The sequence below is a fragment of the Pan troglodytes genome, chromosome 10 (assembly GCF_028858775.2).
Source record: "Pan troglodytes isolate AG18354 chromosome 10, NHGRI_mPanTro3-v2.0_pri, whole genome shotgun sequence".
NCBI classification, from domain to species: domain Eukaryota; kingdom Metazoa; phylum Chordata; class Mammalia; order Primates; family Hominidae; genus Pan; species Pan troglodytes.
Window position 1 is genome coordinate 118,702,174 of NC_072408.2, and position 27,361 is coordinate 118,729,534.

Consider the following 27,361-nt stretch of genomic DNA (forward strand, 5'->3'; position numbering starts at 1 on the left):
TGTGTGTAGCAGCAGATCATTCATTTTCACTGTATGAATGTGTGCTATATTTCTCCATTCTACTGTTGAATGGACTTTAGGATTATTTCCAGATTTGGGGAATTAAGAAAAGGGCTGTGGTGAATACTCTTGCGAATGTCTTTTGATGAGCTCATTTATCTTACGTGTATAGGATTAGAATTGCTGGTTCATGGAGGTCTTCATCTGTCTGGCTTTAGTGGGTACTGCTACCAGTTTTTCAAAGTGAATTTATGAACTCCCACTAGCAGTGTTTGGGGGTTCTGGTTACTTCACGTCCACACTAACTCTTGCTATTGTCTTTTAAAAAAATCTTCGTTATCCTGGTTAGTTTGTAGGTGGTATTGCAATGTGGTTTTAGTTTGCATTACCCTTAAATGTACCCTTAAAACGTACTGATATACGTTTTAAATGTTTATGGGCCAGTTAGATTTCCTCTTTTGTGAAGTACCTATTCAAGTCTTTTGCCCATTTTTTTTCACTGAGTTGTGTTTTTCTTATAGATGTATAGGAATTCTTTATATATTCTGGATATGAGTCTTTTGTCAGCTGTATGTATTACAAAGATCTTGTCTCTCTTTGTGGTTTGCTTGTGTGTTGTGAGCTTTGGATTTTTACTGCCAGGTTAGTGGAACTGTACAATTGCTACCTGAAAAATGGGGGATCTGAACTGCTTTTGATCAGTGGTGGGGGTGGTTCCTCCACTGGTGAGGGTGAATTTGATACTGGTAAGGTGGACCTTATTGGGTCTCTGTCAAGAGTCTGCCACCTCTCAAAGAATTTGAGGACTGACCTTGTTCTTTTTTTGCTTTCAGGTCGTGGATTCACAGATAAAGTAGATCGACTAAAACTGGCAGAAATTGTGAAGCAGGTGATAGAAGAGCAAACCACGTCCCACGAATCCCAATAATGACAGCTTCAGACTTTGTTTTTTTAAACAATTTGAAAAATTATTCTTTAATGTATAAAGTAATTTTATGTAAATTAATAAATCATAATTTCATTTCCACATTGATTAAAGTTGCTGTATAGATTTAGGGTGCAGGACTTAATAATAGTATAGTTAGTTATTGTTTGTTTTTAAGAAAAGCTCAGTTCTAGAGACATATTATTACTTTAGGACTGTGTAGTTGTATATTTGTAAGATGACAGATGATGCTGTCAAGCAATATTGTTTTATTTGTAATAAAATATACAAAAATCACTTGCCAGTAGTAGAAAAAGGACCGACTATACCGACCTTTCTGATTAGTAAACAGTTGAATCAAGGACTCTGGATTCTGGTTTCAATTGCCCTGTGTGTTTATTTTCCACACCATTGCTAGATTAGCTCTACTGCCAAGACATTTTTGTGGCTGTCATTGCAGACTGCTTGCTGGAACTCACAGGAGGCACACTTGAGCTTGGGGAGCCAACTTCCATGATGGAAGAAGAGGGAGGTGAGCCTTCATTTCTCCTGCCCCCTAATTCCCAAGAGAAAAGCAGGAACATTTCCTTTTTGTCATATCTGTTTGTTAAAAGGGTACTGGTGTGTTTCTTAAATCTAACAGGGTTTTCTTTTGGGTTTATTCTTTTTTTTTTTTTTTTTGAGACAGAGTCTTGCTGTTGTAGTGGAGGCTGGAGTACAGTGGCACTATCTCCGCTCACTGCAACCTCCGCCTCCCAGGTTCCAGTGATCCTCCCACATCAGCCTCCCAAGTAGCTGGGATTACAGGTGCCCGCCACCACGCCCGGCTAATTTTTGTATTTTTAGTAGAGACAGGGTTTCACCATGTTGGCCAGGCTGGTCTCGAACTCCTGACCATCCACCTCAGCCTCTCAAAGTGCTGGGATTACAGGCATGAGCCACCAAGCCTGGCCTATTCTTTATATGTTTAACCGGAGCTTCCCTTTCCCCTTCCAGGAGGTCCTGCTTTGTCCTTTCCCCTTCCCTGCAGCCTTCACCAGCTCCATTACTCCTTATTTCTGTTCCCTGTTCCTCTGGTCCTGTTTTTGGAATAATTTGTCCGAGAAATTTACATGTAATTAATTGAAGTGGGACTATTGGATTATCATGTAAGATGATCCAGTTTTGGTTTTTTTTTTTTTTATAAGGCTGCCCTGTTTCTCTGTAATATGTCTGTCTGGGTTTTGTGTTGGCATCCTCTGGGCTGCATTTATCTTATTTATTACCCTTCATTTTCAGGAAGCATGGTTTTGGCCCCGAGAGCAGCTGTTTGAAGGAAAAATAAGGCTAGGTCCTTTTTTAGTTTTCTGTTGTGCATATGGGTTTCCATAACAAACCAATTTTCGTGTATGTGTGTGTGTGTGTGTGTGTGTAGCAGTTTTTGGTGGGTACTTATGTTGGTACATAGAAAAGCTGGCAGGTAGACTCCAGCTCGCAGAGCAGAGGGAGAGGATAGTCATCTGTTATTCCATTTTTTCTCATCTCATTCTCTTCGATCAAAATTGATCTCACCAGCAACTTATTTTCTAACTCCTCCACTGTGCTGAGTAATTCCTCCACCCTGAATCTTTAGGGTGACATTTGGTTAGTATGCCCTGTATGTGTGTGACTGCCTGTGGGAATAGATGATAAAAAACAAGTGTCTTAAGAATTACCTTATTACATTGCTTCCTTTTTTTTTTTTTTTTTTGAGATGGATTCTTGCTCTGTCGCCCAGGCTGGAGTGCAGTGGCGCGATCTTGGCTCACTGCAAGCTCTGCCTCCCAGGTTCACACCATTCTCCTACCTCAGCCTCCTGAGTAGCTGGGACTATACAGGTGCCCGCCACCACGCCCGGCTAATTTCTTGTTGTATTTTTAGTAGAGACAGGGTTTCACCGTGTTAGCCAGGATGGTCTTGATCTCCTGACCTCGTGATCCGCCCACCTCAGCCTCCAAAAGTGCTGGGATTACAGGTGTGAGCCACTGCACCCGGCCTACATTGGTTCCTTTTTATCTTGGAGAATTTAATTGAAAGATATTTTTTGAGATAAAGTTCACTAATCTTAGGTGACTGATAATTGTTATAAATGGATTTCCTGTAAGGAGAATATGTCTCCCCCCCACCCCCCATGCTGCTGCCACCAAGACAGAGTCTCGCTCTGTCCCCCAGGCTGGAGTGCAGTGGCTTGCTCTTGGCTCACTGCAACCTCTGCCTCCCAGGTTCAAGCGATTCTCGTGCCTCAGACTTCCAAGTAGCTGGGACTACAGGCACACACCACCACGCCCAGCTAATTTTTGTGTTTTTAGTAGAGACGGGGTTTCATCATATTGGCCAGGCTGGTCTCAAACTCCTGACCTCGTGATCCGCCCACCTCGGCCTCCCAAAGTGCTGGGATTACAGGCGTGAGCCACCGTGCGCGACCTGAATACTTTTCATGATGGCAAAATCTAACCAGCAACAGAAGAAAAACCAATGTTTTTAAATTTACTGACCAGAAAACTTGACTGAGAGTTGAATTAAGTGCCTGTTGTTTTTTTCAGTGAAATGCAAATCTTACAGATCACTTCTTACAGTTAGGAATACTGCACTTGTTTGTGTAATATTAGAACAACTGTAGTTTTCCTATCTTAGGGCAGAGGTTCAGTATTCCATGGGGAGAAAAAAACAGTAATTACCTTTGTTACTCTTCTCCTTCTTTAGAGGAATATTCTAGCATATCCATTATATCCATAACTTCTTAAATTTGTGACTTGAGTGTCTTCTAAAAAGGCTCAGGATGATTATTTTTTCCTTCAGTGTATGCTGAATTTTAGGTGCGATGGAAAAGGTATCCAAAGTGATACTCCCTTTGACTCTGAGCATCTGTTGCCCGTGTTTCAGTCACTTCAAGCTGAATTCATGCCCTCAATGTAAGTGCTGTGTCCAGACACATCCAAATGAGCACCAAGCTGGAAGTTTGTGAACACACTGGAGGATGCCCCAGCTGTTGTAATGCAACAGCATACCTTGAAAAAAAACAGTAGCTCCCAAGGGACTCAGCATGGCTTGGTCTTCGAAGTGGAGTTTTGTTTGTATATTCCTAGTCCAGCAGTAAATTCTGCTTTAACATAACTGTCAGGTTTGCTACTCGAAATTTGCACATAACTGGAAGTGAAACGATATCTTTCTCATATTTTTTGGCCTAACAAACACCTATACCTGTGGAAACATAACACTGTAAATATAATTCTTATAAAGCAGCAGGTTATGCTCTCCTGTTTGCCTACATGATTTATTAACCTTCTGCTTACTAAAGCCATTACTGGTCAATCAGATACTTTTAGACTTTACCACAGTTATAAAAGTCAGCTTGATGTAGTAAAAAAACTTGTCTCTCTCTGACTAATATGTATGAATATAGGAGAATGCCAGTCTGAATTTACTGTTTGAAACATAGATGAGGCTCAGCGTGGTGGCTCATGCCTTTAGTAATCCCAGCACTTTGGGAAGCTGAGGCGGGCAGATCACCTTAGGTCAAGAGTTCAAGACCAGCCTGGCCAACATGGTGAAATGCCGTCTCTACTAAAAATAAAAAAATTAGCCAGGCATGGTGGCACATGCCTGTAATCCCAGCTGCTCGGGAGGCTGAGGCAGGAGAATTGCTTGAACCTGGGAGGCAGAGGTTGCAGTGAGTGGAGATCGCACCATTGCACTCCAGCCTGGGTGACAGAGCGAAACTCCATCTCAGAAATAAAATTAAAAAAGAGACGTGATCCTGCTATGTTGCCCAAGTTAGACTCAAGCTCCTGGGCTCAAGCAATCCTCCTGCCTCAGCCTTCTAAGTAGCTGGGACTACAGGAGCAAACCACTGTGCCTGGCAGGAATTACTCTTTAAAAAGAGTTTATGTTGCTTGTATTCATTTGAGAAAAAATGAGTTGAAGAAATGGTAATTGTTGGTCAAAGAAGCCAAAAGATTTAAATAAGGTCTTGTGTGTGGGTATGTGTATGTGCATGTATTTATTGAAGAAAATACGTTTCAATTTGAGAATTAGAAAATTGGATATTTCATTTTATTTATTTAAAGAGTAGAATGTTCTTCCATTATTGAATCTTCTTTTATCCCACCAAATGGCTTAACCTAATTTGCGCTGCCTATTTTGGTTAAGAAACAGGGAAACACCCTAAAATCTGTGATAATTTTCAAAATATAATTTTAAGAAGCTTTGCGCTTACATAAATCACAAGAAGAAATACAGCTGGAAATCATTTCACTTTTCTTGCTGTAAATTTTTTTAGTGGGTTTGTGACAGTATAAATTTTCTTGCTAGATGCTAATGATACATTGTATTATCTGTATTAGGAATTAAATATTTAATAGGAATAGTGAATAAATTGATCTGCTCTCATGCTGTTATCTAAGATCTTATGCTACCATTACATTCCTTTCTGTAGTCGTATCTCATATTTGAAAGGTCTCATGTTGTAAATATTTGACTTGCTGTAAAATTATACAAGATAAAAAATGTAGAGTTTTATTTTTCTTCATCTAGAATGCACAGAATAACTGCGTAAGGAATGGGTGCATAGGGCTTCTTTTCCTTTTAAATTTGTACTGCTAAATACACCAAGGAAATTGACATCAAAACCAAATTCAAGGACTTCCACAGACATTTCAGGTCAATTTTAGTTCCAAACCGAAGAAATCTTTTAAAAGTTCTTATATAGCCCAGTTTTCTTTTCTTGATGAAATGTTAACTAGACACCTGGTTAGTCAGCTTTTATTTTGACCCCACAGTTTTTTTTTTGAGACGGATTCTCACTCTGTTGCCCAGGTTGGAGTGCAAAGGTGTGATCTCGGCTTACTGCAACCTACGCCTCCTGGGTTCCAGCGATTCTCCTGCCTCACCTTCCTGAGTAGCTGAGATTACAGGCGCCTGCCACCACGCCCCGCTAATTTTTGCATTTTTAGTAGGGACGGGGTTTCACCATGCTGGCCAGGCTGGTCTCGAACTCCCGACCTCAGGTGATCCGCCTGCCTCGGCCTCCCAAAGTGCTGGGATTACAGGGGTGAGCCACCGTGCCCGGGCCCCACACTTTGTTTTTATGTTAGGGCAGTTGGAGGAACTGAACTTTGATCCTGATCCTTTATATACTCCCATGGTGAAACTTGAGCCCATTTTACTTAACACATAATATATCCGTGCATTAGGAAAACTTGGTAGAGAAGATTATATGCAGATATAAAATATCTAAACTCATTTGTTATGAACCAACGATAATGAGGGAAAACTTGAACATCCACATACAGATTTTCTTGAATTAAAGAAAAAAAACCAGACACTGACAAAGGAGAGTTGAACTGAGAAATGGTACCCTGAAAACTGCAGAAATGAGGGAAAGAGGCAGTGGGCCACAAAGAACTTTGACCTTTTCAGAGATCCCCAGAGAAGCCCTGCCCCCTTCCCCCCACCCCCTGACAGAATGTTGGGTTTCAAAGAATGAGCAGATTAACGGATATCAAGTTGTGTGGCCTGAGCTGAGGATAAAGAATAATTTGCCTGAGTTACAGTACTGGCTGGATCACTACAGGCCTTCTACTTGGAATATCTTCCCATGAAAGTAAAAGGAATATAACTAAGGAAGATTAAAGTTGTTGCTGTTGGAAGGAAGACATACTAAAGAAACTGCCGAAGGCCAGGAGAGAAGCAGGAAGAGAAACACGGCTTGAAGTTCTGTAAGAATCAGAGTTGGGCAAGAACTGCCAATAAGGGAGCCAGCGTAGATCTGAGACTAACACCTGAGCCTCCGAGGGTTTGTGTGCGAGGGAGAGCTCTGCTGATGGACATAGGCCCAGAATCATTAACTGATTTATTTGGGCCATGTCACTGGTGGCATTATTAAAAGACTCTGCCAACATCCTGCTTTATGGAAAAACCAAGTGGCCTTGGAAGAGGCTAAGATAAAGTTTCAAACTTGGGCTCCACAGAAGTGGAACTTAAGGCTGGGGCTAGTACCAGGACCTTCATGTATCAGGTTAGAGATTTTGATGCTTTTGGTGATTTTTGTGCCAAGCATGTACTGTCACCTGGGATCAATCTATTACTCTTTCTATGAAATAATTATTCCAAAGAGGCTGACAGTCCAGGGAGGAGATATCCCAGTGGAAGGACTGTCCTACTTGTTACTTATGCAAGGCCAGAAGCACCTGGTTCATCTGAAGGTGAAGAGAAACCATTTTGTGAATAACTTTCCAGTCTACAGTTACCACAATGGCCTCCTGGGGCAAGAATCGCCTTTCATCTCACATGACTGCCACTATGAAGGCTACATAGAAGGAGTGTCAGGTTCTTTTGTTTCTGTCAACATCTGTGCAGGTCTCAGGGGCATCCTGATTAAGGAGGAAAAATCTTACAGCAGTGAGCCCATGGACTCTTCAAGACGGTTTGAACATGTGTTATACACCATGGCACATCAAGCGCGAGTCTCCTGTGGTGTCACTTCCAGAGACAGCCATGTGGTGTCTACTAGCTGGCAACAAGGGAGCAGGAAGCCTCATGATCTACAGGCGCTGTCCTACTTGTGGTCACACAAAAAGTACGTGGAAATGTTTGTCGTGGTCAACAACCAGCGGTTCCAGATGTGGGGCAGTAACGTCAATGAGACGGTCCAGACAGTAGTGGATGTCATTGCTCTGGCCAACAGCTTCACTAGGGGAATAAACACAGAGGTGGTGCTGGCTGGAATGGAGATTTGGACCGAGGGGGACCTAATAGATGTCACAGTGGACTTGCAAATCACACTCAGGAATTTCAATCACTGGAGACAAGAGATGCTCTTCCATCGCGCAAAACACGATGTTGCCCACATGATCGTTGGGCATCACCCTGGACAGAATATGGGCCAGGCCTTTCTCAGTGGTGCCTGCTCAAGCGGTTTTGTGGCAGCTGTTGAATCCTTCCATCATGAAGATGCGCTGTTGTTTGCAGCCCTGATGGCCCATGAGCTCGGGCACAACCTGGGTATTCAGCACGACCACTCGGCCTGCTTTTGTAAAGATAAGCACTTTTGCCTCATGCATGAAAATATCACAAAAGAAAGTGGCTTCAGCAACTGCAGCTCTGACTACTACTACCAGTTCCTTCGAGAACACAAAGGGGCCTGCCTATTTAACAAGCCATGGCCCAGGGGCCGCAAGCGTAGGGATTCTGCCTGTGGAAATGGTGTGGTGGAGGACACAGAGCAGTGTGACTGTGGTTCTGCCTGTCACCTCGACCCATGCTGTGATGCCACATGTACTCTGAAGGAGAATGTTGAGTGCAGCCATGGCCTCTGCTGTCTGGGCTGCACTTTCAGAAGGAAGGGGTTTTTATGCCGTCCTACTCAGGATGATTGTGACCTCCCAGAATATTGTGACGGTAGCTCTGCAGAATGCCCTGCAGACAGCTACAAGCAAGATGGCACGTTGTATGATAGAATTCACTATTGCTCTGGGGGTCAGTGTAAGAACCCTGATAACCAATGTGTGAATATATATGGGTACCCTGCAAGATCTGCCCCGGAAGACTGTTACATTTCAATAAATACCAGAGGAGACCGGTTTGGAAACTGTGGCCGTCCCACTGAGGATCAGCAAACATATGTTATATGTTCAGGTGATAATGTATTTTGTGGGAAACTCATATGTACAGGTGTTCAATCCTTACCACGAGTCAAAGCTCAACATACAGTGATCCAGGTCCCTCATGACAATGACTGGTGCTGGAGCATGGATGCCCATAACATTACTGATATCCCTGATGATGGAGATGTGCGCGTCGGCACTTCTTGTGCCCCAAACAAAGTCTGCATGGATCACTCCTGTGTTCATCACTCCATACTCCTGTATGACTGCAGAACAGAGGAATCGTGTCATGGGAAAGGTGTTTGTAACAATTTAAGGCACTGCCATTGTGAGTTTGGTTTTGCTCCTCCTGACTGCAAAAATCCAGGAAATGGAGGCAGTGTGGACAGTGGTCCCCCAGGAATGCAAGTTACTAACAACAATGAAAGTGGTATTGAAGGTAGTGCTCGTGTTCAACGTCAGAGACAAGACCTAGACTATAAACTGATAGTGTTCCTGGTCCCTTTGTTTCTTGTACTTTTATTGTGCACTCCACTTACAATGTCTTACCTCTGCTCTGAAGTTCAGACAGCAGTGGCTGAAGTAGAGGAGTCATCAACGGAGACAACATTGGAATCAGAGCTGACTTCAGCAGATAAGATCCCAACAGCAGAGGAAATCCTACCACCAGATGAGGAGGCCCCACCACCAGGAGAGGAAGCTCCACCACCAGCAGAGGCCCCACCACCAGCAGAGGCCCCACCACCAGAGGCTGCCCCGCCACCAGAGGCTGCCCCAGCACCAGAGGCTGCTGCCCTGCCACCAGAGCCTCCCCTTGCGCCACAGGCCCCGCCACCAGAGGCTGCCCCCCAACCAGAGGCTCCCCCCACGCCACAGGCCCCACGACCAGAGGCTCCCCCAGCACCACAGGCCCCACCACCAGAGGCCCCACCAGCACAGTAGGCCCCTCCACCAGATGCCCAGAAAGAGCCAGCACCAAAAGAGGAAGCAGGTAAAAGACAGGAAAAGCTGAAGGAGAAGAATGAAGGATGAAGCCAAATATCTCAAACATGTCAGGCATTGAGTGGGAATAAGAAGCTCATAGAAGCAAAGGTGAAGTGAGAATTGGTGTCTACAGAGGCTGTGACTGGACTATGTAATCTGTAGAAACATGCTAATGTACGAAGAGGGATTTCCACCCGTACGAAGAGGGATTTCCTCACTTCCAGTATTCATTGTAAACTCGTTATATTCTCATACATAAAATCATATATAAAATATTATGTATTTCTGTTTTCTCACATTTCATGAAATAATTTTAGCTCTTCTCATGGGTCATTGCTATCAATCTCTTGTTTCAATTGGGCCAATTTCTGAGTCACCCAAATTGCTTTTCAGGGCATATAAACTTTCATTCACATGATCTGATGTAATGTATTATCGATTATCCATGCCTGTATTGCTGTGACTGGGTTATCCATCCCAGTAATAGTGACCCATTATGTTAGGAATGTTATTATAGTGATTGAATATTCTAATATGCCCTGTCTGCTTCTATTCAAGAAATATAGGTGATTTTAATTAAATAAAAAGGTTTTTTTCCACATGAATCATCACTCCCTGTAATCCCAGCTGAGGCAAGAGAATCGCTTGAACCCGGAAGGCCAGGGTTGCAGCGAGCAGAGATTGCGCCATTGCACTCCAGCCTGGGGTACAAGAGCAAGACTTTGTCTCAAAAAAAAAAAAAAAAAAGTGAGCAAAAAGACATGTCCTTAACTGCCCAGAACACGGCTTTATCTTCAGTGACTCTAATGAAACCAAAGCCGTACAAATGAATGTCGATCCTATCATGAACCTATGGCATTGTGCAGTCATTACGGTTTAAAGTATCTTTTCCCCTACTACATCCTGACAGCATGGCTGGCAATAAGGTTGGCATCTTATTTAGCTCTGAGGGCCCGGCTCATGGTAGGTGCTCAATAAGTGTTGGCCAAGTCAATGACTTAACCAGAGCCAACCTCAAAATATGGGGATTGCTAGTCTCTAGGCATGGCACATGCAAAATCTTTCTCAGGTACGATAGAGCTACAGACTGAGCAAATGTTCTGTCTCAGGGAAGGTCCTGAGCATCAGTCCCTGAGCACACACTTGCCGAGCCTCTCTTCTAACTGCCTTCTGTATGCGCGATAACAGAACAAACCAAAGGATAACGCCTGCTGTCTGCTTTCAAGAAACTTATGTTAGTTACTCTGAGTGGAATAAAAACTTCAAAGCAAAATCCGAAACGAAGCCTTCAGTTGTGGATACGTGACTACAAGGGAAACAGGTAGGAAAACCAGGTCACAAGTTCTCAGGTCTGATTCTGATAATCAAATCCAGGATGAGTTTTATGCCAAAAGATCAAAATTCACAGTGAGAGACCACGATATCAGGCTGGGGGTGGGAGCTCACGCCTGTAATCACAGTGCACTTTGGGAGGCCAAGGCGAGAGGATGGCTTGAATCCAGGACTTTGAGACCAGTCTGGGCAACATAAAAAAATTTACCAAGAAAATTTAAAAAAATTAGCTGGGCATGCTGGTGTGCACCTGTAGTCCCAGCTACTTCAGAGGCTGAGGTGAGAAGATCCCTTGAGCCTAGGAGTTAGAGGCTGCAGTGGACCACAGTCGTGCCACCACACTCCAGCCTGGGCAACAGAATGAGATTCTGGTTCAAAACAAAAAAGCAAGAACCCATGCTATCAGTTGGCACGCACTTGAGAGTTTTGAGGACAAAAGTGAAACTGTTTAATTAAAGGTCTCCAAATGTAAACTTGTATTAGAGACTTTTGCAAAAGATGTGAAGCTGAAAAGCACTTGTACAGAGAACTGGGGAGTTACAGAAGGGGTAACCCTCATAGTGGGCATGCTGATGGTGACTGTAATAAAGAGAATGAGCATCATATTTAAAGCATCAAGGGTAAGGGAATCATGACATAAATCATGATTTATACACAGGATGATTATTCTTGGCTGATATAATAGAGCTCTTTAAGGACCAATAGGCAAGTAGATAATTGGGAAGCAATACATAAAGCCAATATAGGATTTCACAGCCTTGGACAAAGAAGTTAAGAAATTTGGCAAATAAAGAGTTTTTTTGTAATAGACTTTTAATATTTTAGTTGCTTATCTTTATGACTGATTTGAGCTTCAGGGTTACAAGACCATGTTGAAGATGGGAAACCAAGATAAGAACAAGTGTTTGGTTTTTGTTCTTTTCTTTTGAGACAGGGTCTAGTTCTGTTGCCCAGGCTGGAGTGCAGTGGCATGATCATGGCTCACTGCAGCCTCAAACTCCTGGGCTCAAGCAATCCTCCTGCTGGAGTTTCTCAAGCAACTAGGACTACAGGCACATGCCACCATGCCTGGCTAATTTTTTAAAAAAATTCTTCTTAGGGCCGGGCACGGTGGTTCATGCCTGTAATCCCAGCACTTTGGGAGACCGAGGCAGGCGGATCACTTGAGGTCAGGAGTTCTAGACCAGTCTGGCCAACATGGTGAAACCCCATCTCTATCAAAAATATAAAAAATTAGCCGGGTATGGTGGTGCATGCCTGTAATCCTAGCTACTCGGGAGGCTGAGGCAGGAGAATCACTTGAACCCAGGAGGCGAAAGTTGCAATGAGCCGAGATCATGCCACTGCATTCCAGCCTGGGTGATAGAATGAGACTCCGTCTCAAAAAAAAAAAAAAAAAAAAAATTCTTCTTAGACATGGGGATCTCAGTATGTTACACAGGCTGGTCTCAAACTCCTGGCCTCAAGTGATCCTCCTGTCTTAGCCTCCCAAAGTGCTGGGAATACGGGTGTAAGCCACTGTGCCTTGCCCAAAACAGGTATTTGAATAGATGTTCTCAGAAATGATGTTAGGAAATTGGACATATTTATAAACTCTCACATGAATTGTTATTTTTTCGTATTTTTCGTAGAGACGAGGTTTCACCATGTTGGCCAGGCTGGTCTTGAACTCCTGTGCTCAAGCGATCAGCCTACCTTGGCCTCCCAAAGTGCTGGGATTACAGGTGTGAACCACCACGCCCAGCCACAAGATCTGTGTTTTAGAAAGGTAACTCTGGAGGTGGGAGGGGATTTTGTAAAATCCAGAGAGCCAGAGGCAAGGGAAGAGTTAGGAGGCTGATGACATCATTTGGGTGAGAGAAGGTAGGGGTGGAGGCAGTGGGAATGGAGAGAAGTGAAGTGAACTGGTTCTTAAAATATTCTGGAGAAAGTCAAGAAACTTTCTGTCCAGTGATCTTTATGTTCTTCTCCACTGCCTTTTTTTTTTTTTTTTTTAAGAGCAGGTTATCTAAAAAAGCCTGTTGCCTAGGCGGGGGTGCAGTGGTGCAATCCTAAACATGAGAGAGATAAGAGTGAAGGAACAGAGAGGCTCAGGCGTAGCACCAATGGCCCAACTGAGGCTGGAGCTCAGAAACCAGCTTGTGTAGCCAGTTCGCACGGCTGAGTAATTTGGTCAGCAGTGCTGGAAAGCCTAGACACGCAGGCATAGAAAACCTGTGCCTGAGTTGATTTAGGATGGAGAACTGGCCAACCAGCCACCACAGAAGGTCAAAAGGAGAGGGATGGCTCTCTGACCCTTTGTCTTTCCTGCTGGCTGGCATGAGAATGTGATAGCAGGAGGTGAGGCAGCCAAGACGGACCACGAGGTGAGAGTGGAAATGAAAAGTCACAGCAGAGCAACATGCTAGAAAGAGTCAGTCCCTGATACCACAGAGTCGCATCACACAGTGCCCCAGACCACATACCTGGGCTTTTATGTGCAAGAGAAAGAAACTTCTAGCTTGTTTCAGTCACTGTTTTGTTAGGTTTTCTACTGCTTGAAGCCAAAATGACTCTAGCTAATAAAAGCTGAACTGAGTAGAAAAGAAGTAAAACCAGGAAGGGGCTGGTAAAGAGAAGACCAGAGACCAGAGGGCTGACTCTTATCCTGTCGGTCCAGAAGCAGGTTTAGAGGGAGTGGGGGTAGAAGAGAGGAAGGCTATAATCAAAAGGGGAATTTCAGCATTCTAGATTTCAGAAGTAGCACAGTTCCCAAGGAAAAGTGGTTAAATTCTTTGTTTTTGTTTTTTGTTGTTGTTGTTTTGAGACAAAGTCTCGCTTTGTTGCCCAGGCTGGAGTGCAGTGGCATAATCTCGGCTCGCTACAACCTCTGCCTCCCAGGTTCAAGTGATTCTCCCCTTCAGCCTCCTGAGTAGCTGGGATTATAGGCATGCACCACCATGCCCAGCTGATTTTTGTGTTTTTAGTAGAGACGGGGTTTTACCATGTTGGCCAGGCTGGTCTCGAACTCCTGACCTCAAGCAATCCACCCGCCTCAGCCTCCCAAAGTGTTGGGATTACAGGCGTGAGCCACCATGCCCGGCCTTGTTGTTTTTTTTTTGAGATGGACTCTCACTCTTTTGCCTAGGCTGGAGTGTAGTGGCACGATCTAGACTCACTGCAACCTCTGCCTTCCGGGTTCAAGTGATTCTCCTGTCTCAGCCTCCTGAGTAGCTGGGATTACAGGTGCGCGTCACCAGGCCCGGCTAATTTTTTTTGTATTTTTAGTAGAGACAGGGTTTCACCATGTTGGTCAGGCTGGTCTCGACCTCTGGCTAATTTCGTGTATTTTTAGTAGAGATGGGGTTTCACCACGTTAGCCAGGATGGTCTCAATCTCCTGACCTTGTGATCTGCCCGCCTCAGCCTCCCAAAGTGCTGGGATTACAGGCATGAGCCACTGCGCCTTGCTGTTTTTTGTTTTGTTTTCTTTTGTTTTTTTTTTTTGAGACAGGGTCTTGCTCTGTTGCCCAGGCTGGAGTGCAATGGTGTGATCATGGCTCACTGCAGCCTCAACCACCTGGACTCATGTGACCCTCCCACCTCAGCCTCCCGAGTTGCTAGAACTACAGGTGTGTGTCATCGTGCCCAGATATTTTTTTTTGAGACGGAGTTTCACTCTTGTTGCCCAGGCTGGAGTGCAATGGCACGATCTTGGCTCACTGCAACCTCTGCCACCCGGGTTCAAGCAATTCTTCTGCCTCAGCCTCCCGAGTAGCTGTGATTACAGGCTTGCGCCACCATGCCTGGCTAATTTTTTTATACTTTTAGTAGAGACAGGGTTTCACCATGTTGGTCAGGATTGTCTCGAACTCCTGACCTCAGGTGATCCACCTGCCTCGGCCTCCCAAAGTGCTGGGATTACAGATGTGAGCAACTGCGCCCGGCTGTGCCCAGAAAATTTTTAAATTTCTGCAGATATGGGGTCTCATGATGTTGCTCAGGCTGGTCTTGAACTCCTGGGCTCAAACGACCCTCCCATCTCGGCCTCCCAAAGTGCTGGGATTACAGGCTTCAGCCACTGCGCCCTGCCTTGGTGGTTAAATTCTAATCACAGCATTCATGGCAGCTCATCACTGATTGAGAATTTAGGATGCACTGAGCAATCACTGTGCTAAGCAAGTGCTTCCCACGGATAACTCTCCGCCAAATCCCAAGGAGGAAGGCACTACCATTAGCTCATTTAATGATGAGGAAAGTAAGATTTGGAGAAGCTGAACCATGCGCCCAAGACACTCAGCCCCCTAGTGGTGCTTGGAATTCATCTCGAGAGCCAGAGCATGGCCTGCTGGGACACACTGCTGCCCAAGTGTTCCCCTCTGCCTTCCCGATCACCCTCCATTCTCCCACCGCCACTCTAGTCCCACAAAGTGAAACAGAATCAATAGCTCACCTGCAGCGACTCTCCCTGGAGAAGGAATGAGAACTCTGCCCATGTCGAAAATCACCGCTCTGTAGGTGCTGCCTCCAAGGTGCGTCCATCGGTGGGACCCCTGGTGCCTGCACTGGGTGTGTTTCAGGAAGGCTGTCCTCCACACCCACTGGAGACGGGGGGACTGGAAACAGCTCCTGACACACATGGTGAGGCCGAGGCTGTGTGGGAAGAAGGCACAGGGCGTGACTTGCCTGCACTGCCTCCCAACCAGGCCTCCATCCTGGAGCTCAGAGGGGCCAGCCAGACATCTCTAACCCATCTCCAACAGGCACTTCAAATCACACCCACAACTGACCTCAGTGTCTCCTCCCTCCCTGGCTACTTAGTCAAGGGCTCCATCGCCCACTCGGCTGCCCAAGCTAGAAAGCTGGGACTCGCCTCTGACTTTCTGCAATCTCTACCTCACCTCGCCCTATCTAGTTCTGTGCTGTCAAGTCTTTCTCCTGAAAATCTCATCTACCTCTTTGCATTCTCACTGCTACCATCTTGCCCGTGGATCCTAACTGGCCCCCTTGCCTCTTCTCAGACCTCTCTCCAATTCTTTCTTCACCCTCCAGTCAGAGTATTCTTTCAAAATTGCAAATCTGATCACATCCTAACTCCATTTAAAACCTTCAATGGCTCCCCACTGCCCTCAAAATAAACTCTCGGTTCCTAAGCCTGGCTTAAAAGGCCCTCTAAGATCTACTCCCACCAGGTGTGGTGGCTCACGCCTGTAATCCCAGCACTTTGGGAGGCCAAGGCGGGCAGATCACTTGAGGTCAGGAGTTTGAGACCAGCCTGGCCAACATGGCAAAACCCCATCTCTATTAAAAGAATAAAAATTAGCCAGGTGTGGTGGTGGGTGCCTGTAATCCCAGCTACTCGGGAAGCTGAGGCAGGTGAATCGCTTGAACCTGGGAGGCAGAGGTTGCAGTGAGCCAAGATTGCACCACTACACTCCAGCCTGAGCGACAGAGCAAGACTCTGTCTCAAACAAACAAACAAACAAAAGGTCTACTCCTTCCTTTCTGTAGCAATTCCCCATTTTTTTCACCTCAATCTGGGATGATCTGGACACGCACATCTACATGCAGTTTCCTCAAATGCATGTTCTCCTCCTGCTCCAGACCTTTGCATCCACTGTTCTCTTCTCTGGAATGCTCTGTTCCACCTGTTGCTTGGCTAATTCCAAGCAGTCCTTTGGGTTGTAGTTTACCAGTCACTGTCTTCATGAAACCCCTTCTGTCTACCAGAAAAGACTCATTAGGAGTCTCTCCTGTGTGCTCCTAAGATGTCCTGTACTTGCCTCCTCCTAGCACTTACATGACACCCTCACACCACAAAACACCATCACTTCCACTTACAGATCACTGCAGCAGCCTGGTAACTGTTCCCCAAACTTACTTTCAAAAGGTTCAGAAATAAAAGACACACACAACACACACAACACACATACATGCACACGTATACAGATGCATACCTATATACACCTGTGTATAGAGAAAACCAAACATGGCCAGACATTAATAGTGAGTCTAGATGAAAGGTATAACGGGAGATCATTGTGCCTTCTTTCGACTTTTCTATAAGCTTGAAATAAAAAGATGGGGAAAAAAACAAAATAATGAAGGCAAATTCTATTTTCTTCATGAAAATCTTTAAGCTTTTTATGTGATTTCTACAGTTAAAAAGCTTACTGAAAATCAGGAGAGCACAAAACAGGTTGGTAAACAGCCTCTGAGTTTATGAGAGTCACTTCAGTGGGGTCAAAAGGACTCCAAAAACTAGGCAATTTGAGCATCCCCAATCCAAACATCCGAAATCTGAAATGCTCCAAAATCAGAATTTTTTTTTTTTTTTTTTGAGGCAGAGTCTCTCTCTGTCACCCAGGCTGGAGTGCAGTGGCATGAATTTGGCTCACTGCAACCTCCGCCTCCCAGGTTCAAGCAATTCTCCTGCCTCAGCCTCCTGAGTAGCTGAGACTACAGGCGCACACCACCATACCTGGCTAATTTTTGTATTTTTAGTAGAGATGCGGTTTTGCCATGTTGGTCAGGCTGGTCTCAAATGCCCGACCTCAGGTGATCCACCCGCTTTGGCCTCCCAAAATGCTGGAATTACAGGCATGAGCCACCGCTCCAGGCCAGGACTCAAAAAACTGTACAGGGTGAGCATCCCTAAGCCAAATATCTGAAATCCAAAATGATCTAAAATCCGAAACTTTTTGAGCACCCCCCCAACACGATGCCATAGTGAAAAATTCCACACATAAGTACTTAACACAAACTTTGTTTCATGCACAAAATTATTTAAAATATTGTATAAAATTTTAAATTCAGTCTATGTGTATAAGATGTATATGAAACAAATGGATTTCATGTTTAGACTTGATCCCAACGCCAAGATAGCTCATTATATATAGGCAGATATACCAAAATCCTAAATCCAAACTACTTCTGGTTCCAAACATTTGGGATAAGGGATACTCAACCTCTATAACCACCTAGAGAAAGGACTCTTAAGCGGTAAATCTTGAATATCTGTGAATTCCACATCTACAGACTCGACCAACTACAATAGAAAATATTCGAAGTAAAAAAAAAAAAAAAAAGAAAAAGTAAAAGTAAAAACAGGCCAGGCGCGGTGGCTCATGCCTGTAATCCCAACAGTTTGGGAGGCGGAGGCGGGTGGATCACTTGAGGTTGGGAGTTCAAGACCAACCTGTCCAACATGGTGAAACCCCATCTCTACTAAAAATACACACACACACACACACACACACACACACACACAAATTAGCCAGGCATGGTGGCATACGCCTATAATCCCAGCTACTCGGGAGGCTGAGGCACAAGAATCGCTTGAACTCGGGAGGTGGAGTTTGCAGTGAGCTGAGATCCCGCTACTGCACTCCACATTCCAGCCTGGGTGACAGAGCGGGAGTCTGTTTCAAAAACAAACAAAAAAATCCCAATAAAAGTCATAGTACAACAATCAAAAATACAAATAAAAAATACAAGTTAACAACTATTTACACAGCATTTACACTGTATTAGGTATTATAAGTAATTTAGCGATTACTTAACTCACATCCCATTTACCCTGAGAATACTGCGCTGGCAGCGAGCTACTCTTTCTTTTTCTCTCTCTCTCTTCCTCTCTCTCGCTTTCCTTCTCTTTCCTTCTTTCTTTCTCTCTCTCCTTCCTTCTTTCCTTCCTCGCCTTCCTTTTCTCTTTCTTTCTTCTTTCTCTCTCTTTTCCTTCCTTCCTTTCTTCCTTCCTTCCTTCTTTCCTTTCTCTCTCTCTCTTTCTTTTTCTCTTTCAGAGAGAGTCTTGCTCTATCACCCAGGCCAGAGCAAATGGTGCAATCTTGGCTCACCGTAACCTCCGCCTCCTAGGTTCAAGCGATTCTCCTGCCTCAGCCTCCTGAGTAGCTGGGACTGCACGTGTGCACCACCATGCCCAGCTAAGTTTTGTATTTTTTTAGTAGTTGGGATTTAACCATGTTGCTCAGGCTGGTCTTGAACTCCTAACCTCAAGTGATCCTCCTGTCTCAGCTTCCCAAAGTGCTGGGATTACAGGTGAGAACCACTGCGCCCAGCCTGTTTTCACGTCTATGTGTTTCTATACTCATAAACTCCTTAAGACAAGGAGTATCTTATTCATCTTGGTATACATCCTGTGGGACTTAGCACAGTTTTTTTTTTTTCCCCGAGATGGAGTCTTGCTCTATCTCCCAGGCTGGAGTGCAGTGGCACGATCTCAGCTCACTGCAACCTCCGCCTCCCAGGTTCAAGCAATTCTCCTGCTTCAGCCTCCCAAATAGCTGGGATTACAGGCACCCACCACCATGCCCGGCTAATTTTTGTATTTTTAGTAGAGATGGGGTTTCACCATGTTGGCTAGGCTGGTCTCCTGACCTTGTGATCCACCCATCTTGGCTTCCCAAAGTGCTGGGATAACAGGCGTGAGCCACCGCGCCCGGCCTTTAGTACAATTTTTAGATACATAACAGGTGCTCAGTATGAGTTGGAATGATGCATAAACTGGAGATATCAGAAAATAGGGAAAAGCTGGAAACAGATTTAGTCCTTGGGAGCCACAAAGAGCTGAAACATTCCCAACCTGCCCAACTCTGGCTAACAGTTGTCTGTTACTGACATCTACCATAAAGATTTGACTTCTTGCTGACACTCAGAATGGGATTAGCATGATAATGCAGATTTGCTACCTAAACGATGCTCCCATAAATATGCACACACAGTGTGTGTTGTCATACATTAAGAAGATGGTTTGTTTGGTAAAGAGAAAAAGAGATAAAGAGTGTTGTCTCTGGATTCAAATTGCCTGGATTTACATTCCAGCTTTGCAACCTACTACGCGTGAAATCCTGAGCCAGTTACTCTTTCTGTAGGCTTCAGGTTACTCCTCTGTAAAACAGGGATGATTATAGGGAGACATTTAAAACACGTTTCAATTATCCGGTGGATTTAGAGTTTACAAGCTGACATTAAGAACAGAAAAGCACTTAAATAGCTCCTTTCACTGACCATCAGAAAGCCTTCCAAGGTTGCCAAGGAGCTTTGCAAACCATGGGAAAATCGTGCCTTAAGCCATTTCAGTCTGATAGCACATGTAATAATAAGGACAACAATGATAATATGTAATGTTTATTGATGGCTTCTGTATCACTCACTGTGCTAAATGTTTAACACACTTTATCTCATTTAATCCTCACTACAACCTTCGAGGAGACGGACATTGTTGTTATCCTTGTTTTACAGATGAGGAGGGTGACTGCAGAGGGAGATACGTGGTTTGCCCAGGGTTACACAGCTAGACATAAGTGACAAGCAAGAGTGTGGCACCCTCACTTTTAATTCCAGGGACGCATTCCTCTTCTAGTAGGAGTGGGATGAAGGTGTGGGGAAGGGAGGCGGTTGTTTGTGAGACCTTCTATGACAGCAGTATTGTTACAGTTTCTACTTAACAACTAGGGCAATAAGCAAGTAACAAAGGAAAAGACCCAGAAATAGATTGGGAAAAAAATGTTTAAGAGCACTTAGGCTTTTGAAATAGTCTGAAGTCGTATAAATCCACCACAGTCACCTGTTTAATAAACCCACACAGTTCCCTATAACAAGTACTGCCCTTCATAATGTGCAGGTAGTACTGTGGATATTTACTGTGAATGAATTTTCCTTGTACATCTGCACTATCCTTCCCCTTGTGTCTTTTGATCAAGTGAAGGTTGCTCAAGTTGACATGTTTTTCTGAGACTGCGAAACAGGTTGCTGCATGTTCTTCCCCATGGGGCTAGAACCCTTTATCTTGGTATCATGAGTTGTATTATTTATTGCTAACTCTGGGTCTTAGGGGCTAATCCCTATCATCCTAACAGGGATTTTCTAATACCTAATAATACCCTCTTGGTGTAAGACTGGAAGTTAAACTAATATCGGCTATAGTGAGAATAATAGGCTCAGTAGCTACCAACTCTGAAGCACTTACTAGAGACCGGACCCTGTGCCAAGTGCTTTCCATGCATTGTCTCCTTGAATCCTCTCAACGATGCCATCTTGGCCAGGTGCAGTGGCTCACGCCTTTAATCCCAGCACTTTGGGAGACCAAGGTGGGCGGAACACTTGAGGGCAGTGGTTTGAGACCAGCCTGGCCAACATGGCAAAAGCCTATGTCTACTAAAAATTCAAAACTTATCTGGATTGGTGGCGCACGCCTGTAATCCCAGCCACTTGGGAGGCTGATGAGGAGAATCACTTGAACCTGGGATGCGGAGGTTGCAGTGAGCCAAGATCACTCCACGGCACTCCAGCCTGGGCAACAGAGCGAGGCTCTGTCTCAAAAAAAAAAAAAAGATTCCATGTATTTTACAGTTGAGGAAACAGGCACAGATATGTCACTTGCCCACAGCTAAACAGCTAGTAGGTGTCAGAGTTAAGGTTCAAACCTAGGCAGCCTGACTCCATAGCCTGGGCACCTAACTATGTTTTTATTTTCCCCACCACAGATTTTTAAATAAGGACTCATGAGCCTTCTCTTTGATAATTTTTTGAATTTCTGTTGGCCTTAGCTGTACGCTGGAGGTCTTATAAAAATGAGTTGTGAGGCCAGGCGTAGTGGCTCCTGCCTGTAATCCCAACTCTTTGGGAGGCCAAGGCAGGAGGATGGCTTAAAGCCAGGGGTTCAAGACCAGCCTGGGCAACATGGTGAGACCCTGTCTCTTAAAATTTTTTTTTAGGCTGGATAGAGTGGCCCAGGCGTGTAATCCCAGCACTTTGGGAGGCCGAGGCGGGCGGATCACCTGAGGTCAGTTCAAGACCACCCTGGCCAACATGGTGAAACCTCATCTCTACTAAAAATACAAAAAAATTAGCCGGGCATGGTGGCGGGTGCCTGTAATCCCAGTTACTCGGGAGGCTGAGGTGGGAGAATCACTTGAACCTGGGAGGCGGAAGTGGCAGTGAGCTGAGATTATCCCACTGCACTCCAGCCTGGGCGACAAGAGTGAAACTTGGTCTCAAACAAACAAACAAACAAACAAAAGTTTTTTTAAAAGATAAAAAAAAAAAAAGGTTGTGCTTACAAATTTGTAGTGTCACACTCAGGAAACTTGGTCTTTGGGTAGAGAATTTACAATTCTTCAGGACATAGGAAAAGCAGAAGGAAGTTCAATTTTGTTTTTCTTGGGGGCAGAAAAGGACAGATGACCACTTAATAGAGTATGTTGGCTTTTTTTCACCTGCATGCTTAGTTACCACAGCCTTAGCAGACACCTCCTTGGAGAAGTAGAGGTATGTTCTCAACACTGTAGTTGATTCCTGTGACAGTGAAGGACCTTGATCATAATGGATTTGTCTTTTTCTGAGTTAATCCTCAGAAGAGAACAATAAAACCGAAGGACCAGAAGGAAACAAAAGCCAGGTTTATTTAAAATTTTGGGTCCATACAATGCAAACATTTTCAATAAAAGCTGTTTCTGCAATGTTCTTGGCAGTTAGCTTCAGGCTTTTGTTTAGTGCATTTAGATGGTGAGTTGAAGTAGGAACCATGTGTAGTTTGTTCCCTACTCTCTAGCTAGTACATAGCACAGGGCCTGGCACATACTAGATGCTCAGAAAATATGTGAACAGGCGAAGGTGCATTTCTAATACCAAGATTTTAGGCCGGGCGCGTTGGCTCACACCTGTAATCCCAGCAGTTTGGGAGGGTGAGACGGGCGGATCATGAGGTCAGGAGTTCGAGACCAGCCTGACCAACATGGTGAAACCTCCATTCCTACTAAAAAAACAAAAATTAGCTGGGCGTGGTGGCGCACGTCTGTAATCCCAGCTACTCAGGAGGCTGAGGCAGGAGAATTACTTGAACCCGGGAGGCAGAGGTTGCAGTGAGCCAAGATTGTGCCATTGCAATCCAGCCTGGGCGACAGAACGAGACTCCATCTCAAAAAAAAAAAAAAAAAAAAAAAAAGGTTTTAAAGAAAAGACCAATATGTTAACTGGGAAATCTGAACCGTTTAGTGATGTTGTCATTTCAAAAAAGTACACTTTAAAAAAAATTTTTGCTGCAACATTCTGGTTAGGCCATCATCATGCCATCATGACTCACCTGGATGCCTCTTTTCCTTTTTTATTTTATTTTTTTGGAGACAAGGTCTCGCTCTGCTGCACAGGCTGGAGTGCAGTGGCACGATCTCAGCTCACTGCAACCTTCACCTCCCGGGCTCAAGTGATCCTCCCATCTCAGCCTCCCGAATAGCTAGGACTACAGGCTTCCATCCCCATGTCCAGCTCATTTCTGTATTTTTTTCGTAGAGACGGGGTTTCGCAGGTTGCCCAGGCTGGTCTCAAACTCCTGGGCTCAGGTAGCAGAAAGAAATAATTCATTGAATGGATCTGGTCACATGCCTTGTCCTTTCCTCTGAGGCGGCCTGGTTGCTTAGTGAGCATTGGCAGAGCTCTAGACCCCAGGAGGGCTCTGCCAGCCCCTGGTGGTGCCTGAGGCTCTGAAGAGATGAGCAGAGGCCCTGACTTTCAGGTGGTAGGTTTTCTCCTGGTGAATCCATGTGCTGACTTCTCTGCTTACTCAGCCAAAAGCATTTCAAAAAGATGCCATTGCTCCTGAAGAATGGGGGAAGCCATCTTAGGTTATAACCTCTTAGTATTACAGAGGCTTTTTTTTTTTTTTTCGTTGTTGTTGAGAGGGAGTCTTGCTCTGTCACTCAGGCTGGAGTGCAGTGGCACAATCTCGGTCGTGGCTCACTGCAACCTCTGCCTCCCGGGTTCAAGCAATTCTCCTGCCTCAGCCTCCTGAGTAGCTGGGACTACAAGCACCCACACCACGCCCGACTAATTTTTGTATTTTTAGTAGAGACAGGGTTTCATCATATTGGCCAGGCTGGTCTCGAACTCCTAACTTTGTGATCCACCCACCTCGGCCTCCCAAAGTGCTGGGATTACAGGCATGAGCCACCGCACCCAGCCTTAAAGAGGCTTCTTATCCAACAGCCTGCTTTAAACATTTTGAAATTAAAATGCACTATACTCAATACACGGATTATTTCCCTAAGTAAAGCCTCCCTACCTCCTGCCAGTTTGCCCCTCCAAAATAAAAGTACATTCAGCATTGATCTTCCTCAGCTGCTTAGCTCACTTGGTCATATTAAGAAATCATAAGGCTAGGCACGGTGGCTCATGCCTGTAATCCCAGCACTTTGGGAGGCCAAGGTAGGCGGATCACCTTAGGTCAGGAGTTCAAGACCCGCCTGATCAAAATGGCGAAACCCCGTCTCTACTAAAAATAGGAAAAATAGCCAGGCATCATGGTGGGCGCCTATAATCCCAGCTACTTGGGAGGCTGAGGCAGGAGAATCCCTTGAACCCGGGAGGTGGAAGTTGCAGTGAGCCGAGATTATGCCACTGCACTCCAGCCTGGGCGACAGAGTGAGACATTGTCTAAAAAAAAAAAAAAAAAAAAAAAAGCAGAGGTAATCAAGAATTCACAATTACCGCATTGGAGGGTAATTAAAAGCTGCTGAGAAGCTTACAGTGTCTGTGAGATTCAGAGCCCTGTGAGGGTGGACAGGCAGGACTATTTTTGCCTGGTGTAGCCTTGAGTCTCTTCCTTAAGGTTAACAATGCAGTGTTTCCTTTTGCAGAATTCCCAGAAGCAGCCTGTCAACGTTGGTAGGGCCAAAGCACACAACTTTCTGTGTTTGGGCTAATGCCCGTGTGGGAATAAAATCCAGACAAACCTTGGCTTCCCTGCTTGCCTCAAAAAATTGGCTGAGTGTAAAAACTGGAATCATCTCTGTTGCTTCTACTAAGGCTAGACTAGAAGGTCCTGTTTACCTGTGTCCATTTCACAGACGCACATGTGCCTTCGCAGCTTAGCCTCAAGGGGGCTGTTTCTCCTCATTTTCACCCATTTTCTACTGCTAGGGAATGAGACTTAGTATTTTAAAGGCTGGTTCATCTTGGGCCTCTTGACTTTGACCAAGAGCTTTGCTTTTGGTATTGGATACTAGGTGGCAGTTTAAGACCTCCTGATGGGATCCATTAGATGGGATCTAACTATCACGTATTATTATTTGATTTATTGAAGAGGAGTTGGTTTTTCATCTCATACCAGTTCCCCTGGTCTTTTATTTTTTTCTAACATAAATACTGACATTTTCTTAAAGAGTTCTTTCATAACAAGCGTCACTTATGATTTGGTTCCAGGCTTTGCAGAAGTGAGTGTTTACTTTCAGCTGCACAAGTGATGACTAGAGGAAAAAAAAATCGCTATTAAGGGAAATGTTGACTGTTGCTGGCTGCATATTAAAATTGTAGCAGCTTTCAACTTGTTGGCACTTCAGTACCTTCTGCCAGTTCAACTAAAAACTCTGTGATAGCCCAGGAAACACTGTAGACATAGAATACTGACTTACAGAGTGCGATTAGCCTACCAATCAGCTTCAATAGATGTGACTTTTGGTGGTTGCTTTCTCTCCTAAGTATAAATTTTAAAAGCTGATGAGAATGAATAAAACCATGCATATTGAATATAAAGCAGATTTTTAAGGTATCTGTCTTAATTTTTTCCTTTCCCCCATTGGTGTACATAGGCTGATGTGGATAGTTTTTACATGGCATGCAATGGCCATCAGTTCAACTCAATAGAAGGTGACATTTGCCAGCTAGTGTATGTGGAAAGAGCTGAAGTGCTGAAATCTGAAGATGTAAGTGTGAATTGTTCCTATATTTCATTAAAATATATCAGATTGGTATAAAATTGAATGCTAAGGTATCTGTGAAATACCCAGAACAGGCCAGACCATAGACACAGTAAGTAGACTGGTGGTTGTCAGGGCTGCAGGAAGAGACGAATGGGGAGTGCCTGCTAACAGGATACAGGCTTTCTTCTGGAAGTGATGGAAGTGTTCCAGAATTAGGTAGTGGTGACAGTTGCACAACCTTGTGAATATACTACAAGCCAATGAACTGTACACTTTAAAATAGAGAATTTTATATTATTGAATTTTATCTCATTTTCTAAAATTGCAAAAAATGTAAAAAAAGAAAAACAGATACTGCACTGTTGAAATTGAGTGTTCATATATTCTAGATCAATGAAGCCTGGAGCTGAAAATAAATGTTTTTGTTTTCAATATTAACCCTTAATTGTCTTCCTAATTCTTGTTTCTGCCTTTTATTTTTGAGACAGGGTCTTGCTCTGTTACCTACGCTGGAGTACAGTGGTGTGATCTGGGTTCACTGCAGTCTTGAACTCTCTGGCTCAAGCATCTGCCGGCCTCAGCCTCCTGAGTAGCTGGGATTACAGGCATGTACCACCACACTTGGCTAATCTTTTTTTTTTTTTTTTTTTAGATGGAGTCTTGCTCTGTCGCCAGGCTAGAGTGCAGTGGCGTGATCTTGGCTCACTGCAACCTCCGCCTCCGGGGTTCAAGCGATTCTCCCGCCTCAGCCTCCCGAGTAGCTGGGACTACAGGCATGTGCCACCATGCCCAGCTAATTTTTGTATTTTTAGTAGAGACGGGGTTTCACCATGTTAGCCAGGATGGTCTTGATCTCTTGACCTCATGATCCATCTGCCTCAGCCTCCCAAAGTGCTGGGATTACAGGCGTGAGCCACTGCACCTGGCCTAATTTTTTAATTTTTTTGTAGTGACAAGATCACCCTGGCCAGGCATGGTGGTGCATGCCTATAATCTCAGCACTTTGGGAGGCTGAGATTGCAGATCGGTTGAGCACAGGAGTTCGAGACCAGGCTGGGCAACGTGACAAAACCTTGTCTCTATAAAAAATACAAAAATTAGCCGGATGTGGTGATGAGCACCTTTGGTCCCAGCTACTCAGGACGCTGAAGCAGGAAGATCACCTGAGTCGGGGGAGGTCCAGACTATGGTGAGCCATGATCGCACCATTGCATTTTAGCCTGGGCAACAGTGAGACCCTGTCTCAAAAAAAAAAAAAAAAAAAAAAAGTCTCCCTATGTTACCCAGACTGATGAGATGGTACTGTGAGTGAGAAATGTGTTTCCTCATGAGACGTGTTCTCAGAACCACAATTCTGGAGGTGTACTTATGTCTTAGAGGAGAAACATAAACAAAACCTTGTAAGAGACACACGAAATAATCCTCAAACCACAACATTTCTTCTGGTAGAGGATTTTCAATAGTGGAAACCTTTCTTCTCACAGATAGTGATGAGCTGGGTGTCGCAGACAACTTCACATGAAAAACAGAAATAAAAAAGCATAATGTCAGTGCTAAGGAACAGGAGAAAAAGCTCTCCCTCATGCCTGCCACTGGTCCCTTACACACCCAAGCCATCCTTTCTATTTCCATGAATAACTTATGTATTATAACTAGGCAGAGATACAAATAAATATACTAAGACAAAGCAAAAGGCCACCAATTAATTCTTTGGTTTAAAAAAATAAGAATGGGTCCCCACTTTGAGGTAATGAATGTGTCATGATTTATGGAAAGTTCTAGACATTCATGTATCTCTTTATCGAA

General features: G+C 44.5%; 3 protein-coding genes across 27 annotated transcripts in view; 2 read left to right on the plus strand and 1 right to left on the minus strand.

The window, feature by feature from the left end:
* Positions 1-5,332, plus strand: part of MAPKAPK5 (MAPK activated protein kinase 5) — a 54,976-nt gene extending 49,644 nt beyond the window's left edge. For 15 of the 21 annotated variants that reach the window (XR_010147779.1, XR_010147780.1, XR_010147781.1 and 12 more), the window contains one exon: positions 834-1,294. Coding sequence is in view for 17 of the 21 variants with exons in the window: in XM_063784997.1 (XP_063641067.1) it covers positions 834-928 (95 nt within the window). In the remaining 4 variants the exon portion in view is untranslated. Of the gene's footprint in view, positions 1-833; positions 1,295-1,343; positions 1,458-3,742 lie in introns of those variants that run through there. The other 6 variants (XM_054663592.2, XM_063784991.1, XM_063784996.1 and 3 more) reach the window with 4 other exon arrangements.
* TMEM116 (transmembrane protein 116) overlaps positions 1-27,361 on the minus strand; it is a 192,515-nt gene that overhangs the window by 49,194 nt on the left and 115,960 nt on the right. The window contains exons 11-12 of one of the 5 annotated variants that reach the window (XR_010147783.1): positions 15,295-15,494; positions 5,433-8,813 (exon numbers count right to left, since the gene is read on the minus strand). Coding sequence is in view for 4 of the 5 variants with exons in the window: in XM_063785003.1 (XP_063641073.1) it covers positions 26,771-27,067 (297 nt within the window). In the remaining variant the exon portion in view is untranslated. Of the gene's footprint in view, positions 1-5,432; positions 8,814-15,294; positions 15,495-25,847; positions 27,068-27,361 lie in introns of those variants that run through there. The other 4 variants (XM_063785002.1, XM_063785003.1, XM_054663596.2 and 1 more) reach the window with 4 other exon arrangements.
* LOC452254 (disintegrin and metalloproteinase domain-containing protein 1-like) lies at positions 6,806-9,809 on the plus strand. The gene is given in 2 exon segments (XM_009426273.4): positions 6,806-6,845; positions 6,848-9,809. Coding segments are annotated over 2 exon segments (2,682 nt in total). The 3' UTR covers positions 9,490-9,809.